Source organism: Daldinia vernicosa (genome assembly GCF_022497035.1).
Source record: "Daldinia vernicosa strain CBS 139.73 unplaced genomic scaffold F5Y00scaffold_2, whole genome shotgun sequence".
Taxonomy (NCBI): domain Eukaryota; kingdom Fungi; phylum Ascomycota; class Sordariomycetes; order Xylariales; family Hypoxylaceae; genus Daldinia; species Daldinia vernicosa.
In genome coordinates this window covers 907,152-923,779 of record NW_025953918.1, presented here as the reverse complement: position 1 = coordinate 923,779, position 16,628 = coordinate 907,152, and the positions used below count along the sequence as shown (strand labels likewise).

The following is a 16,628-nucleotide window of genomic DNA, read 5'->3' as shown; positions in this document are numbered from 1 at the left end:
CGCCGTTGAATATAGGTAGTTAAGAACCGGATGATCACACATACCCGGCCCCGACGATGTGCTTCATCCTCGGAAACATTCACAATATATAAACCCGTAGGACGGCTAAGCACTCAAATAATTGCTGGTGCTGATCATCCAGTTACACAAACAAGTAGATGTCCCTATTAATCCCCCCTTCCAAACGCGTGTTTCTACGCGCTCATCATTAACACTGTCTGGAGTTAAAGCACTCGGATGCAAGCCTTGAATACTTGATGAAAATCGGGCCCTATACATGGTTACCCGGATAAACGATAGGTAGAGTCGTGTATAATTGGCGAGTTGGTCGGGGCTTCAAGATGTCTCCGATTGTAGTATGAGCACGGAAAATTATACACTGGGACATCTCGTTATCCTTTCAAAAAATCAAGGGCACTCATCGCAATCTATTCGTGGCAAGGTTCAGAAACCGTTCCATAGTTAAATAGTCTTGTATTTATCTTAAAGGGCTTGCTCGTCGCCCAATCTGTCTCGCGGTCGGACCTAGACTTTCCTTGGCCGTTGAAAATTTACTTAAGTTGGTCGTGCTCTATATTTACTATTTTTCTTACGGAGTTTGCCTCAATCAAGCTTAACAAAAACCTTTAATGAACATTTGGATTTCAAGTCTATGAAAGCGTTGCTCAAGCGGTTATACAAGTGCGATACCGACGGCCTTGCACTTGGGTAGCTTAAGTCTTTCAATTCTGCAGATATCATGGCATTAATTAAAACACCTACTCTTGTTTCTGGTAAATCCTGGGATTCCGAGTTCTATAACGTGCCAAGCTTCGATAAGTATGAGCTTTCACCAACCCTATATAGCTGATATGCAACGAATTTTGATATAGCATCGTAGATTTTTGACATGGGAGCACCACTCCTATCGCAACCCCGAGACGTCCGTATTTGCGTTCTTCGTTCGTATCCATATAGCTCGTTTTATCTAGGAAAATTCTTCCACATCGATGTAATGTCAATTCCTAATCCAGGCGGAGAACTTGCCTGTTACTTTTGGGAACGACAGGGCCTAATATACCAGGGTATAAGTGGGTTAGGGGTAGCTACAGGAGTAGATATACCATACAAAGGACGCGCAACACCCTCGTCGGAGGGTAAAAGGCAGGCATTAATAGTTCAATCTATCTATCCTGACATTCACTCTATGTACGACATCAACCAAGGTTACAATATCTGACATGATCCGAGATCGCTGTTCCTGCATATGATCTCCCCAAGGTTGTTCACCTATCACGAAGCTATTAGGTAGTATGGGACCTAGCTATAGTAAGGATGATTCTATGCTTCTGAAAATCTTCTAGGAGTAGGTTTACATGTAAAGTTTAGCGAAACTGATACGTAGACTAAAGTTAGTAGCAAGCCAAAGTTGATACCATACGGGATGATAGGGATAGGGGGTGGCAAGGCTACTTTAGATAAGTTGATAATTTCTCTGAATGTAGTAGCTCTTAATGTTTATACATTATATATTAGACATGCTGTTATCGTTGTTATGTCCCTCAAAATAGTCGTATCTGCGGGGGCTCTTCTAGAAGAAAGAAAAATCATCACGCAAAACTATGTTAATAGTAAGTTGGTTATACAGAAAACGAAAACTAAATCTTGTTAAAGTCCCTGTATCCGGGAAATCATGCCTGGGCTTTTTATATGATATCTAGGTAATTCTATATGCTATGTCTCGTTATGAATGCGCCGCCCATGCAACAACCATCCTTATATCTATTCAAAGGGGTGCATATCCGATCCCGCGGTAATATATATAATACGCTCGCTTTAATGGAGCAGATCGCCGTGGATTTCCACAGATGATATTCTCAAGTATGATCTGGCATAGCTGACCCTAAGGTCCTAGCCTCATACCGACTGACGCCTAAAGACTCCCCCAAAGTAAGCGTGTAATGACACGGCGCTCTGCTTAAAGGCTCCCGACCGAACCTAACTGATGTTTGCCAGCTGAAACATTGTCTCCGTCTGTTTGAGACTATTGATAGGATTTGGTTGTGGTTTCGAATCCCATATATGGGGAGGTGAGTCGAAGCTAACATTGCGTATGGCATTGTATGAGTAGCCTGCGGCGTCTAGTCTTTAGGTCTCTGATCTATCGTATAACGTATAGATGTGCAGATGAAGGTAGATAGATTATCACCGCTATAATAAGTTGATGGGATTCTCGCGCTCATTGACAAATAGTCGGCGCGGCAATTTTAGTTTCGGAGTATTCGAACGATCGATAATTCATTCACGCATATTCTTTCCGTTGCCAACTTCTTGGTACTAGGGGAAGTTCCGGTTGCGACTGATCTTGGTATCCCTCCTCGAGTGTTGGAGAAAGCCACTCTTCCCTCCTGCGGACTTTAGTGAACAATCGCGGTCCACATTGTGCGAGAAGGCAGATAATCAACAAAAGTACAATAGTTGAAACGGCTGCGACTGCGATGGCGATGATAAAGTCCTTCAGGAAGTTGCCGTTAACGGTCATCGAACCCGCTGCGTCGGACATCTTGCTGTATATTCGGAATCACCAAGTTTTTTAATAGGTGAGAGTGAAGAAGAGTTTAGACTACTAAGAGGTAGTGATGCTGAGACGAAAAGGATACAAAATGAAGTTGGATGATAAATAAATAAGATGAATATGGCTGGATATAAGTGTCATGTAAACTTTAAAGTGTCAGCAAGACCACTTTAACTAGGTAGGTAGTCGATGTGGATGCCTATTAGACCTTGTTTGAAGCTCTTTGTATAATGTATAATGAAAACGGGTATAAAGCGAGCAGCGTAGGGTATCTTCAAAGAATTCGGTTTCGAACAAAGGTGAGATTGATTATTACAAGTAGCTAACCGGCTATGGGTGTTAGTCTACCTATGTATAAGTTGAATTATTTTCCAATGATGCCCGCCTTGCAGCCCCCGATGCGCATGTCTCGTATATAACTACATTTATAACTGCATTGGTAAAGTCCTACATGTATCCGAGACAGCCGAGTTGGCAGCGGGTATATCCCTAGCACAGGAATGGTAGGACGGTAGCAGTGTTGTCTATATAAGCGCTAGGCGAAACGCGCGTTTGTTTTATTTATGATTGGTTTCGATTGATTCTGTTGTGAGACACAGCCCACGGCCCAATCTTCAATTGGTACGCAACGTAGGGCTATGTTTTGCGGAGGATCAGCTTGTCCTATAAATAGACGCCTGGGAAGCGCCGCGGGATAAAGAAGACAAAAACCAACGAGTTGTTATTTGGATTATTTAATTAATTAGTTAGATGCATCATGACTTTGTAGAATCTTATAAAATGCGTAACTAGATACTGATTTGTTCAATATAGTAATTACTTGGAACAATTTGTCTTGCAGACTTGGACTTAGACTTACATTTAAAGATGGAAACCTTATGAGTTACCTAAAGAGCCTAAGAAGCCAAGAAACGTGGGGATGTGGATTTAGGACTGAGACTCGTTTGGCCAGTGGTCTCTTTCTAACTGCCTTACTGGGCTGCTGGGTGAACAAAAGTGGCGCAGGCGGTTTCACAGCATTGTTCGTCGTCGGCCGACTGCTTCCGAAAACCGAGCAAGGTCATATTGGACAAGGAGGAAGGTGAACATAACAAGACCAGCTCGCCAATTTTGTTGCCTACCTAGGTACCTGGCATCATTGTGGCGCTGGGCTTGGACCGCTCATCGGATGGTTTTAAGTCTTACATGTGGCGCGCCTCGCTTGCTCACTTGTATACCTTAGGTAAGGGATCATTTCGAAAAAAGTTCCCTCGTGGGGCAATATAAGTTTTGTTCGGATATCATGTTCTAGTTATGTAAATCAATTAGATCGTCTTTTAAAAGCCAGAAAAATAATTAACCTTGTACCTATACCTTAGGTAAGGTTTTGTATCAAAATTGGTTTCCATAGCGTAATAGTTGTAAAAGAAAAAAGGTGCGACAGCTATGCGGCGGCTTTGTTACCAACACTGCAACACTATAACTTTGTTGGATTTCGTCTTTGTAGACCCGCTGTAAATCTGGAAATGGCCTTGGTTTAGGTAATTTCGCTAACTACCTCCTAAAGAAGAGATAACCACGTGCTGCGTTGACGACTGGTTAAGAGATAATGCCCTGTGACGTCATGAGCAAAACAAGTACGAAATAGTGGACAACGGGCTTTTGCGACGAAAAAACATGCTATGGAGCATTTAGTCCGCCAGCTTTCTAGAGCTGCGCAAGGTAAAATGTAAGTCAACTCTTCTGTACAAAGTACTTATGACCTACCAAAGTGAAAAAAATAAAAATAAAGATAAAAAAATAAAAAAAATAATAATTAATTATTTGAAAACGTCGTGATAAATAGAGCGCGATGAGCTATGCGTTTAGAGCGTTTTCGCAGTTGACAGCCTCGAGCATACGGCAGTTCACTGGCCGCCGTCTTGGCAATATTTATACTTCGACTATAATATCGCCGGAGAAAGCAAAAATAGTGGTACCTTCATCGTATCGATGTTTTGCAACTACACCATATACGAGAAAACAGAAGCTCGACGACGAGACGGTACGGGAAACAAACAAGCGGGACCAAGAAGCTCACGAGCAAGAAGTAAGATCCGGAATTGAAGATGCTACGAAGCAGCAGATCAAACGTCCCTGGCAGAGGGAGGGCGCCGACGAGCCTCCCGTCAGCGAGTCGAGGAGGACCATGAATAAGACCATGACCAAGGGTAATAAATATAAATGTTCCATTGCCCTTCAAATGATCCAATGGACTAATGATCGACCAGGCAAACTACTAACCACTCCAACCCGACTCCTAAAACTGATCCTGCCTCTACCCGTCGATGCGACACACGACGAGCATGGCAATAAAGGGGAATTCCGATCTCTCGCCCAAAACGAAGACATCCAACCCCTAGCCCTGCTCGTCCACCCCCAACAACCCCTATCCTACCTCGAGCGCCTAATCCAAGCCGAGCTCCCACCCATTCGCGACAGCGACGGCCGCGAGAAGATGCCCAGCGTGTATTTCCTAGCGGAAAGCTCCGAGCGAGACGAGACCGGGCGGGAGATCGGGATCGGCAAGAACAAATCCAACATCGCGTCGTACTCGGGCCTCGGCCGCGAGGGCGCCGACACCCCCGCCGAACACAAGGACTGGGTGCGCTGGAGCAGCTCCACCGAGATCGGCGACTTCATCCGCGACGCCGCGCGCGGCCGCGAGTTCGCCATCGAGATCTCCGGCCACGACGCCGAGATGCGCGTCGACGTGCCTAGCTTCAACGACCGCACGCACTACATGCGCGTCCGCCTGCGCCGCATGTCCCGCAGGATCGAGGCGCTGTCCAAGATCAAGCACGAGTGCGATATGCTTGCCCATCGCGGCGTCCATCGAATCGCAAAAGCCGGATTCGTCGTTCTGTCGGGCTGGTGGGGCGCCGTTTACTTCCTGACCTTCCACACTGACCTTGGCTGGGACTTGATGGAACCTGTCACGTATCTCGCCGGTTTAAGGCATGTCGTCCTACTCCTCTTCTACTTAGGACTAATTATTAACTAACCCATGAACAGTACCATGATGGGCGGTTATCTGTGGTTCCTGTTCATCAGCCGGGACCTGAGCTACCAGGCCGCGCTCAAGATTACCGTTACGCGGAGGCAGAACATCCTGTACCAGGAGCGCGGGTTTGACCTGCAGAAGTGGGAGATTTTATTGCACGACGTGAATGCGCTGAGGCGGGAGATCAGGACCGTGGCGGAGGAGTATGATGTCGATTGGGACGAGATGACGGATCTCGGCGGGGCGGATGTTAAGGAAGTACTTGAGCACGAGGAGAGGAAGGGCGAAAACGATCGCGAGCACGATGATAAGAATCGCAAAGAAAATGCGAGACATAAGCCGGATGAGAGTAATGAGTCATGATACCCGCCGAATACACATAGAATATATATCTATAGAACAAAGCGTAGTTTATTCCCATCGAGATCAAATTTGAGAATCTTGTGCTATGCAATTTAACGCGCGTGAAAGGCACAAATTTTTGGATGAGAAGGCCAATTTTTGTCTATACCTAATTTTTCTTCTTTTCCTGTTCTGGTCATCCGTCATAAGAATTACCCCTGAAAAAAACGCACGTTTTTGACCCTTGACCTTCCGGATTCGTCAAATAGAAACCGCCCGGCCGGTAGAGAATATTACACAAGATTAGGCATTAAGAATTTGTCTCAGAACCTTGATCTGCTCTAGAACGCACTCCTTGCTAGTGCCGCCTTTGGCAGATCGCATCTCGACGCTGCGCTCGTAGTCGAAATACTCGGCGATGTCCTTCTCGAAACGGGCGTCGACCGATTTGAGCTGGTCGTATGTGAGCTCGTTCATGGGAGTGTCGGTTTGCTCGGATAGGGCGACTACGCGACCCGAGATGTGGTGCGTCTCGCGGAACGGTACTCCCTTGCGGACGAGGTAGTCGGCAATGTCGGTGGCGAGCATAAAGGGGTCGAGAGCGGCTCGCATCTTCTCGGGCTTGATGGCGAGCGTGGCCAGCACGCCGGTCGCGATCTGCACGCTGTCGCTAACCGTCTTGACCGTGTCCAGCATGGCCTCCCAGCTCTCCTGCAAGTCCTTGTTGTACGTGCTAGGCAGACCCTTAAGGGTCGTCATGAACCCAGCCATCTGGCCGAACACACGGCCGCTCTTGCCCCGCAGTAGTTCCAAGCTGTCTGGATTCTTCTTCTGCGGCATCAGCGAGCTGCCGGTCGAGTACGCGTCGGCTAGCCGCACGAAGCCGAATTCGGCGGTCGAGTAAATAATCAAGTCCTCGGCCCATCGCGATACGTGCTGCATGAGCATCGACGCCCACTGCAGGGTCTCCGCCACGAAGTCCCTATCCGCCACTCCACCCATTGAGTTCCACAGCAGTCCCTCGAAGCCCAGCTCCGCGGCCATCATATCGCGGTCGATGTTGAACGGGTTGCCGGCGAGGGCACCGCATCCTAGGGGGCTCTTGTTGACGCGCTTGACAACCTCGCGCAGTCTCTCTAGGTCGCTGGCGAAGGCTAAGCTGTACGACATGACCCAGTGACTCCAACGGATGGGCTGGGCGCGTTGCAGGTGTGTATAGCCGGGCATGACGTGGTCGACCTCGCTTTCGGCGCGGTCGGCAGCGACTTGGAGGAAGGTCACGATGTGGCCCTCGATCTTGCGCAGCTCGTCCCGCAGCCACATACGCATGTCGCATGCGACTTGCTCGTTGCGGCTACGCCCAGTGTGGAGCTTGCCGGCTACGTCTTTGCCTATTATCTCGCCTAGACGGCGCTCGTTGGCAGTATGTATGTCCTTTTTTATAAGCAATTAGTTGCTTTCCCTTCTCTAGGCTAGATTTTGAGGTTCTAAGCAGGAACACAACAAGCAGCACACACCTCATCTACGCCAGGTACAATGACAAACTCGTCATTATCCCACTCTTTCATAACAGCCTGCAGGCCCTTTTCAATCTTGTCGAATTCACCTTCTGTTATGATGCCGCCCTTCTTGTTAGCCCGGGCGAAGGCGATGCTACCCAAGATGTCTTGCTTGTAGAGCTTCTTATCAAAGTGGATACTCTCGTTGTAAGCCACCATGAGGGGGTCAAGGCCACCTGGGACAAGAATTAGTATAGTTACCAAGTCGGAAACTCCAAGTTCAAAGTGAGTGTTTTGGTGCTAGTGGAGGATGTTGCACGATCACGAACACGAACAACTAATACAAGGTATTACACGTACCGGTGAAGCGGCCTCCCCATAGCATGTTCTCGCCAGGTTTGGTATTCGACGCCATGATTTCTGTTTCTCGTTTAGAGAAGAAGTGAAATCTAGATGTATGAATCAAGTCGCAGTCGCAGTCGCATATAAAATAGTTGGGTGACTCATAAGAAGGTGCTTCGATGTCGGGGTTCTCTTATCAAAACGAGAGACATGAAAATTGATAATTGATTCACCCCTCCTCACATATCAATTGCACATATCAATTGTTGCATATATCATCCCACTTATCTCCCCTCATCTCTCCTCATTTAGATATGCAAGTACAAGGTTGTATCGGGGTTATTCGTAGGTGGGGATCATATGGAAATGGGGCTATTGGGCTGAAGGATTCCATCCCGGTTCCTTCCTCACTTTATTTTTGTCAAGCAAACATTAAACATTTTACAGATTATCCCGCCAGTGTGTCCGCTGCAGGGTTCTGCATTTTACCTAATACATTGCCAACTTACCTGATTACCTACACGTACATTTCGATGAGAAAAGACCCTAACTAACCTCGCTATAACCCGACAGTTTAAAATGTTCCACTATGAAAAGACGCTTACTTCTACGGTAATACGTGCTTAACAATAATTATTTTCTTATTGGATACCTACGACTTGGTATGACACACGCCACCGTGTCTCTTATCTCTTAGGGCTGTAGATACCTAAGTACATTACGTATAAGTCACGACGACGATGGATGCATGCGGCTGTCAGGGTCGGGAGGGAAGAATCTGGGGAAAGGGGAAATTCCAGATCAAGATGACCCCAAGACCAACTCCCAAGACCCCGAACAGCCCCCAAACCAACACCACTAACACCACAATCCCCTGATTCTTCCCCTCTCATGACAAGACAAGTTTTTTAACAGGGAAACTCCGCAAACCGCAAACTGCAAACTGCGAACTGCGAACCCCGCTAACTACCAAACAGAGCTACCTACTTACTCCCTAATGTATGGTATACTGTTGTTTTTCCACGCGCCAAGTCTAGTGGTATGACGTTTCCTAAAGCCAACGAAACGGAGTCGCCGTTTGTATGTAATCTGTTGGTATCATGTAGACGTCGTCCCACATTGGCTATACATGACATATGTAGGTTAGGTTAGCCTAGGTTAGCCTAGGTAGGTACATATTTTTATCTTTTCTTTCGGCTTCCACTGCCTCTTACACTCTCACGATGAAATCTTATTGCCTCTTCTTGGACTCATCCATCACATGAGCACGACGTCTGTTGAGCTACCCATTTTAATACTTAAGTGTTATTAGCGAATCTATTGCGCCGAAATGAGTGATAACCCCCGCCTCATATAGATTTCACATTCTACATAATTTACAACATACATATCTACCTAGTATTCACTTCAACCTAAGTTTCACATCCCAACCTATCTCAAATCAAATGGCCCCGTCTATTGTCCATCTGCCAGATGGCCAGAGTTTCACAGTCCAACCCGTGTTCTCTGGCTTATTCTTCAAGTATAACGAGCTCAGTTACCACCACGGGCCATTCCCTATTGGTTGGACTGTCGTTATACATAGTGAAGATCGTCCTGAAGACCATCTTCAGGATCCCACCCTTAAAGATTCCGCGAATGAGCCCCGCTCCAGGCACAGCCATATTCACAAGTACAACAAGCCGACCTTGCAAAATGACACTATTTTCATCTCATCTATCTCGAATCCTCCGGATGGCGAATATAAGCCTCTCGCCAGCCACTCCCGACAGATAGCCATGTTTCTGTGGGTGACTCTGTACTGGTATTTCCAGCAGCCTGAACCATCACCATACGTTTTGACGGAACAGTCTAAGCATGCTCCCCCGGAAGCAAGACCTAGGGGCGAGTGGCGCATCAGAATTAAACGGGATGGTGTCCTACGCACGCGGAACATGATACCGAAACTAGAGAGAATGGGCCTGATGTCAAGCCTGGACTCTGCTGTCGGAGAGAGTTCTTGTGAGCATAACCATGGATGGGACAAAATGTTCGTTACTCGACGAGCATTCTGGCAAATCCACAGCGGCCTATTTCTTTTTACTCTGCAGCCCTTGAAGCACAGCTCGTCGTATCCTGGGTCGCCTAGTAGTAGCCGGCCTACATCTCCGGCTAGAAGCGATGCAGGTCAGCTGGCAACAATGTCTAACCAGTTAGCTGCTGAAGTGCCATCTTCCCCCATCGGGCCATATCGCTCATCCTCTCACCTCCCAACCTTCTATCCTCCTGCACCGTTGCAGTACATATTAACAAACAATGTCCGGCATCCGCTGCGACAGAAGCCACCGCATATGGGAGAGATATTTTATACTCGCTTCGTACCTAGTGTGGGGAAGTACCTATCATTTCGCGTAGCATCCCTCTCACCAAAGCCTATCCCTTGCCTTGGACCTATGGGGCCTGCCGAACGGGATAATACACACCTAAATACCTTATCCGACACCTCACTCCTTCAGATGTGGTTTTCTAACCCCAGAGTCCAGGCCTTCTGGGGCGCGTACCAGCCCAACTTTCTCTCGGACGCTCTCAAGTCGCGCCATTCATTCCCGGCCATCGGGATGTGGGACGGCGTGCCCTTCGGATATTTCGAAATCTATTGGGTTAAGGAGGACAACGTAGGACATTATATGGGCAACGATGCGCAGGACTTCGACAGAGGCATCCACGTGTTGATTGGAGAGGAGTGGGCGAGGGGAAGAGTTCAGCACTGGCTCTCGAGCATCGTTCACTGGTGCTTACAGGCAGACTACCGTACGATGAATATCTGCCTCGAACCAAGGGTTGACAATACGAAGTGAGTCTTACCACCACCACCACACGCGGATGTCCGCCGGTTTATTAATTCGTGCCTAGATTTATTCAGCACCTCCAGAACGGAGGCTTCGCGAAGGAAAGGGAAATATCTTTCCCGCATAAGCGAGCATGGCTCTGCCGACTTAGGAGAGACGCGTGGGATGGGCCGTCCATGTGAGGATATTTGCAGAAGGATGATTAATGACACCAGTTTCATTGCTCTTGCATTCGGTGGCGCATTGATAACGACCTTAGACTCGGAGCAGGCGCTGCATGCATTTATTACGAGAGGGCACTGATGCATATGCATGGCGGAGAGAGCGAAAGGCTTAGATTCGGGTTTCTTTCTTCTAACCGGATTTCGACTTTACTACATGGTAGTAGTACCACACGATATTCCACGAGACAAGAAAGACAGGCATGGAGTTTGCCAAAGACTCGCCCTCATCATACATCATATATCATACATTATACACGCAGGTATTTTCTGTAACCAAGCAAGTGTTCACTTAAGGAGCAAGGCACATTAGAAGTTGTCGATGCGTACCTATTCACACAAACTTTGGACGTGTTCGACGTGTGGCTTATAACCTGTGCTTCCTTTGATTCGTTTACCGGAATCCATGAAACGTGCCATATGCGAGTTCCCGATTCACCATACCTTAAGCTCGGGACCGAAAGGGAAAATCGAGCTAAATTGGTGGCACGGTTGGCTCTGGATCATTGACCTCATCGATAGGTTTTTTATGTTGTTCCCTTGTTTCACGCTGCGCCACCCATAAGTTATCACATATACCTTAGGTTAGGTAGCTGAGGACTCGGCCTAGCTTTGTCCGGCCGGCGTCACTTGTGCCCGGTTGTAATAATGAGCTCGAGGATTGTATTTACAACTAGAAACCGCACGCCGCACACGGCAGATGCGTATCAGTAGAATCTTAATCACCACTAAAACAAGGCTTTGAAGGATTAGATTAGATTGTATTGGTGGCTTGGGTTAGTTCTAGGGATATCCGGACCAGCCAGAACTTTATTAATATCCTTTTACACAAGCCGCTCTTTGCACTTCCAAGGGCAACTTAACTCTTGGCCAACTTCGGTCGACCTTCTATCCTTCATACTCTTAGGCACCTATCTCATCATTTTCCTTGGCTTCTCCTCGTTCGGGTACCAGCAGCCGCCATGTCCACCGCCCCATGCACCATCCTCGTCGTCGGCGCGACAGGCCAACAAGGGGGTTCCGTGCTCGCCGAGCTTTCTCGACAGCTATCGACCACGCCCGAGGCCAAGGTCAAGGTCCTCGCGCTAACTCGGACGGCTTCCTCGCCCAAAGCACAGGCCCTGCCCTCCAAGTACCCTTCCCTAGACCTAAGCGTCGTGGAAGGCGACGCTCGGCATCCGGAGCCCATATTCGAGGCTCACCCGGACATCGATGCCGTGTTCAGCTACACGACGCCACCGGACGAGGAACCGCAGGCCACACACCTCGTCGATGCGGCGTGTGCGCACGCCTCGCCTGAGAAACCGACGCATTTCGTCTTTTCGAGCGTAGATCGTGGCGGCGAACCGAAGTCCTGGGACACGCCTACTGATGTCCCACATTTTGCGCAGAAGCACAATGTTGAGCTGCATCTGCGCACCGTCGCCGAGGGCTCGGATGGTAAACTGACTTACACGATCCTCAGGCCTGTCGCTTTCATGGATAATCGTAAGTGACCTACTTCCCTTAAAAACCCAACTGAACCGCTTGGCTCCAATCCATCCCCCATCCCCTTGCGTTACCCACCAGGGGTTTGATCACTGTACCAGTGCACGGCTCTCACCCCCCCTTTTTACCTACCCCTCACAAATCCCCCACCACTCACTCACTCAATCAGCCAGCCACCTTTCTAACCACCTCCCCTCCTCTCCCCAGTGAACCCAGGCGGTACTTTCGGCATGGTATTCGCCAGCCTCTGGAGCACCATGTCCGCGTCTTGCAAGCTACAACTCGTCAGCGTGCGGGACATCGGGGTCTTCGCCTCTAAAGCCCTTCTCCACCGCGCCGATCCGCGTTTCCGCAACCGCGCCCTCGGGCTCGCAGGCGACGAGCTGACGCTCGAGGAGGCGCGCGCCGTGTACGCGCGCGTAGCCGGGGGAGGAGGAGCGGCGCTCCCGCAGGCGTGGACTGTGGTGGGGTGGGCGGTGCGCGGGCTGGTGGCGCGCAACAACGTGGGGTCTATGTTTCGCTGGTTCGAGACGGATGGGTACGGCGTCGATATCGATGCGCTGAGGGCCGAGGAGCCGCGGGTGCAGAATTTGGAGGCGTGGTTGAGGGAGAGTAGTAAGTTTGAGTTTGCAAGCGGGGAGGAAAGGGACGGATGAGTTGTGAAGAAGAGAGAGAGAGTGTGTGTGTGTGTGTCTGCTCCGTCGAGAACGACTAGGGGATGTGGAAGATTGCCATGCCTGGTGCAGAGGCTGATGGGCAGATGATCCCTAGAACATCTCTATTTTACGTCAGTATGGATTCATAATAGATTTCATTGCGTATTTGCTAATGCGTATCGCGTACATGCTATAATTAATAAAGACCGTATAGCAATGAGTAAGCTGTTTTCATCTTTCCACTCCATATTCAGAGCATGTAATGTTATCTTGGTTACAGTCAACAGAGATATAAGCATGCCTTATTTATGTTTTTAGGTGAGATTCGTCTCTATTAATCTTTTCCATGGTCGGTAGAGAAAAGAGATGACGCGGTCTTACTATTTTCTGTCTTACACTACGCCTACTTTAGGACATATTTTCGAGAATGACAAATAACAGACTTGCTCTGAAATATCGTCTTCTAATCGGAATTTAAGAATTGTTAGGGCAGGACGCATCGTGTACACTTTATGTATCTCGGAAATAGGGATCCGGATAGTAATGCTAAGATATGTTGGATTTCACGTGAGACCTCTGGCCTTAATCTACATAAGCTTAATACGGCTTTTAATCTAAAACACTCTTGTTCACATAAATGATTCTTGGTACTTGATGTCATGTTAACGGTCTCTCTAGCCATAGGTGTCATGGAATAGATCGATAATCAGGTAGCTCGATGAAACATATCCATACATCAAGATAAGATACACCTCATCTATAGTGATAATACTACTTCAGTACGTTTTGTAGTACTATTAAAGCAACGGTATTGGGCGGGAGATATGAAGCCTCGTAACAATAGTAGATATCCAGTATTTGACGACGTTAACTCATAGTTAGACTGGTTATTAACGTATATATATGTTGTGACTATATTGGAGTACTGCCTACTAATATCCGCAGCTCTCTGTGGCAGGATTAGTCGAAGTAACTAACCTAGCACCCTACTGGGGGGTATTGGCTATTATTAGTAACCTACGAATCCTCGCCCTAAGATACCTTGGACCATCCGGATCCAACTCTAGGCGTGTATCGTGCTATCGCGTCATTGCGAATCCAGAACCCTGACGCTCGAAGCTCAGCAGGACCACGGATAGGCTGGAGAGGTGCCTAGGAAGCCAATGCGTCATTACGCATGAATCGCTTCTTATATGAAAATCGCATAAGATTATGAGCTCCTCCGTCCATATGGCTCGAACGGGAAGACAGCACTAATAACCGCCATGGCAAGAAAGAGAGCTGCACATATATAAATCGGCACGACAGTGCCAGTGTCGGCAGTACTAGCGACAACCGCGGAGATAATACCCATTATACGATTACAGCCGACTGCAATGCCATTTCCTGTCGCACGATGGGCACTCGGTAGCACCTCAGGGGTATACTGAAACATCGAGTTAGTGGTTTCCTTCTCTTGCATCTTTCAAACTAAGGGGTTTACGTACCGCATATAATGTTCCGTAGTAGATATTCAGACAAAATGCAATAGCACAGCTAAACCCAACGTTCTGCGCTGGGGTTGATACAGCTGTATAGGCGAAGAAGAAGACCATAGTTACTAGCGCACCAATGACCATGGTGTATCTTCGGCCGAGGAGTCGAAGGTTGCACATATATGCTGCTAGGATTGGCCCAAAGATGCCGGATATATTCGTAAGTGTATAATTACGCCATGTGTCGAAAGTTCCAACGCCGTCTAAAGCACCACGGCTGGCAAGATACGTGCTAATATCGCGTTAGATAAGAGTCTTACTTAGTAGGTATTTGAACATACTTTAGGAAGACGTAGAAAAGAGGGTAGCTGAAGACCAATGGTTAGCTTTCGGACCGGAGATACAAGCTTTTCCAATTTGGACCTACGCAAGTCCAATCAGCGTCCACGATATCCAAATGAGCACGGTTGAAATGCCGATTTTAGTCGTAGCGAAGAGTCCAGAAAGATGAACGAAACTTTCCTGAAACGAATAGCGACTCTCGCTATGCGCAGTCTTTACTGTCCCGCAAGCTTCCAATTTTTCCAAGGTCAGCGTACAGCGTCGATTATATCTCTTGGCGATCGAATGCAGTGTCTCTACCAGCTCAGCATCTTCTCCGGTTCCCAAGCGGTATTTTGGAGTCTCTTGTAGACGAACAACGGTGACACGTGCAATAGACATGGCGAAAACGAGAGCTCCGGAAGTGTACATGACGTATCGCCACCCTTGGTTGGATTCTCTTGGACAATTATCGGCAGATTCACAATTCCACTGAGGTGGAACTGTATCATATATGAGAACCTCAACATCTTATGACTTTGGATCAATCTCACCTAAGAAGCCCCAGCAGATGAAGCCCGTAACAGCTTGTCCGATACCCCACCAGCAGGCCAGAAATGTTAACGCCCACTGCTTGTTGCTGGGGAGGTACTCGAGGAAGACAGTGGTGTCTAATATCAAATTGCCACCAGCTCCAAATCCGACCATAGAGGTAAAAAAGCCTAGGGAGGCCCAATTCGGAGCCGCGCCCGAGACAATTGTTGCTACGGCGGAAATGAAGAGAGATACGTTGAACGCCCAACGACGCCCTATAATATCGGCACCCATACCCCAAAAGAGCGCCCCGACCAGCATTCCAACGTACGTAGCAATCGTCTGGGCATTGTCATATCCGACCTCGCCAAACTCTTTGTAGGCCGGAATTGCTATATTACTTTGGAGTAAGAGTACTAGGGAATCGACTGCGTAACTATGAGGTCGCGTGAGTATTCGATAGCCTTTTTGGTTTCGAGCGACGATAATATCTTACCCAAACCCGTTCAAAACGAATAGTTTCCAATGATAATTGGTCCAACCAATCTCATCAATGGCCTGAAGTGCGTTAGTGATCTAGTCGCCAGCTATCAGCGACACTCGTAGGCCTGGTCTCACGTTATTGACAAGGTGCATTTTCGCGTTAAGAGCAGGATCCAAGTCTTGAAGCGCCAGAATATCTATGGCGTCGCCTATGGTAGAATCCTCGATATTTCCGACGTCTCTTTCAAAAAGGCCAGGATCTTCTGACCCTCCGATTCTCTTTTCTTCTGCTGCCATGTTTGAATCGAGCACTTCCTGCTGCTAGTTCGATCTAAATTGGAATAATCTGCGCGAAAGGAACATAGGTGGACAACGTAATTCAGACGAACGCAAACTTATACGTGGGATATATGTATATGTATATATATATCTGTGTTACTCGAGCATAATAGGAAGAGAAAATATGCTGAGGATGGCAATGGATAGTATCTAGGTAAATTAACACCAAACAATGGGCGTAAATGTTGAAAAACAGCAAACCGAGAGTTTTCACAATAAGTTTCCAGATCGAAATTGAGCGTCCCGCTAATAAGCGATTGACCAACTACGTAATGGCCATATCCGTCGTATCTAGCGCATGAGAGCTCGGTGTTTCTTTCTTACCAAGAGATAAGACGAGGGATTCCTAACTAGGTAGGTAGGTAAGCAAAGATCTGCTGTGGGTAGGGTCTAAGGTAATAGCTTGTAAAGGCAAAGTAGTATAAGTGCATGAGGCGTTCTCACCATACAGAGCTAAGCTGTTGCTAGCACATGTAATCAAGATAGAGAACCCTCGTGCCAATGCTCGTGCTACCCAAATCTGA

At 47.8% G+C, this 16,628-nt stretch overlaps 6 protein-coding genes across 6 annotated transcripts; 3 read left to right on the top strand and 3 right to left on the bottom strand.

Annotated features, from left to right (window-relative positions):
- Positions 1-1,614: 1,614 nt before the first annotated feature.
- Positions 1,615-2,939, bottom strand: F5Y00DRAFT_224027 (uncharacterized protein). The gene has a single exon (XM_048005944.1). It carries the CDS (start codon positions 2,540-2,542, stop codon positions 2,282-2,284), a length of 261 nt encoding a protein of 86 aa, XP_047869865.1. The 5' UTR covers positions 2,543-2,939; the 3' UTR covers positions 1,615-2,281.
- A 1,124-nt stretch (positions 2,940-4,063) lies between these two features.
- Positions 4,064-6,080, top strand: F5Y00DRAFT_62960 (uncharacterized protein). Its single transcript, XM_048013924.1, has 3 exons — positions 4,064-4,743; positions 4,804-5,530; positions 5,588-6,080. Exons 1-3 carry the CDS (start codon positions 4,386-4,388, stop codon positions 5,937-5,939), a joined length of 1,437 nt encoding a protein of 478 aa, XP_047869864.1. The 5' UTR covers positions 4,064-4,385; the 3' UTR covers positions 5,940-6,080.
- A 36-nt stretch (positions 6,081-6,116) lies between these two features.
- F5Y00DRAFT_62941 (argininosuccinate lyase) lies at positions 6,117-7,952 on the bottom strand. The gene is made up of 3 exons (XM_048013923.1): positions 7,778-7,952; positions 7,436-7,653; positions 6,117-7,352 (listed from the first exon to the last, which is right to left on the bottom strand). The coding sequence occupies exons 1-3, from the start codon at positions 7,830-7,832 to the stop codon at positions 6,222-6,224; spliced, it is 1,404 nt and encodes a 467-aa protein (XP_047869863.1). The 5' UTR covers positions 7,833-7,952; the 3' UTR covers positions 6,117-6,221.
- Positions 7,953-8,505: 553 nt separating this feature from the next.
- Positions 8,506-10,674, top strand: F5Y00DRAFT_224019 (acyl-CoA N-acyltransferase). The gene has a single exon (XM_048005943.1). The coding sequence runs from the start codon at positions 9,205-9,207 to the stop codon at positions 10,594-10,596; it is 1,392 nt and encodes a 463-aa protein (XP_047869862.1). The 5' UTR covers positions 8,506-9,204; the 3' UTR covers positions 10,597-10,674.
- A 1,096-nt stretch (positions 10,675-11,770) lies between these two features.
- F5Y00DRAFT_250558 (NAD(P)-binding protein) lies at positions 11,771-12,952 on the top strand (the record flags this gene model as incomplete). The annotated part of the gene is made up of 2 exons (XM_048009744.1): positions 11,771-12,296; positions 12,504-12,952. The coding sequence occupies 2 exons, from the start codon at positions 11,771-11,773 to the stop codon at positions 12,950-12,952; spliced, it is 975 nt and encodes a 324-aa protein (XP_047869861.1).
- An 833-nt stretch (positions 12,953-13,785) lies between these two features.
- F5Y00DRAFT_62869 (MFS general substrate transporter) lies at positions 13,786-16,373 on the bottom strand. Its single transcript, XM_048013922.1, has 7 exons — positions 15,901-16,373; positions 15,779-15,840; positions 15,303-15,718; positions 14,855-15,251; positions 14,769-14,795; positions 14,440-14,719; positions 13,786-14,378 (listed from the first exon to the last, which is right to left on the bottom strand). The coding sequence occupies exons 1-7, from the start codon at positions 16,060-16,062 to the stop codon at positions 14,163-14,165; spliced, it is 1,560 nt and encodes a 519-aa protein (XP_047869860.1). The 5' UTR covers positions 16,063-16,373; the 3' UTR covers positions 13,786-14,162.
- Between the last annotated feature and the right edge of the window lie 255 nt (positions 16,374-16,628).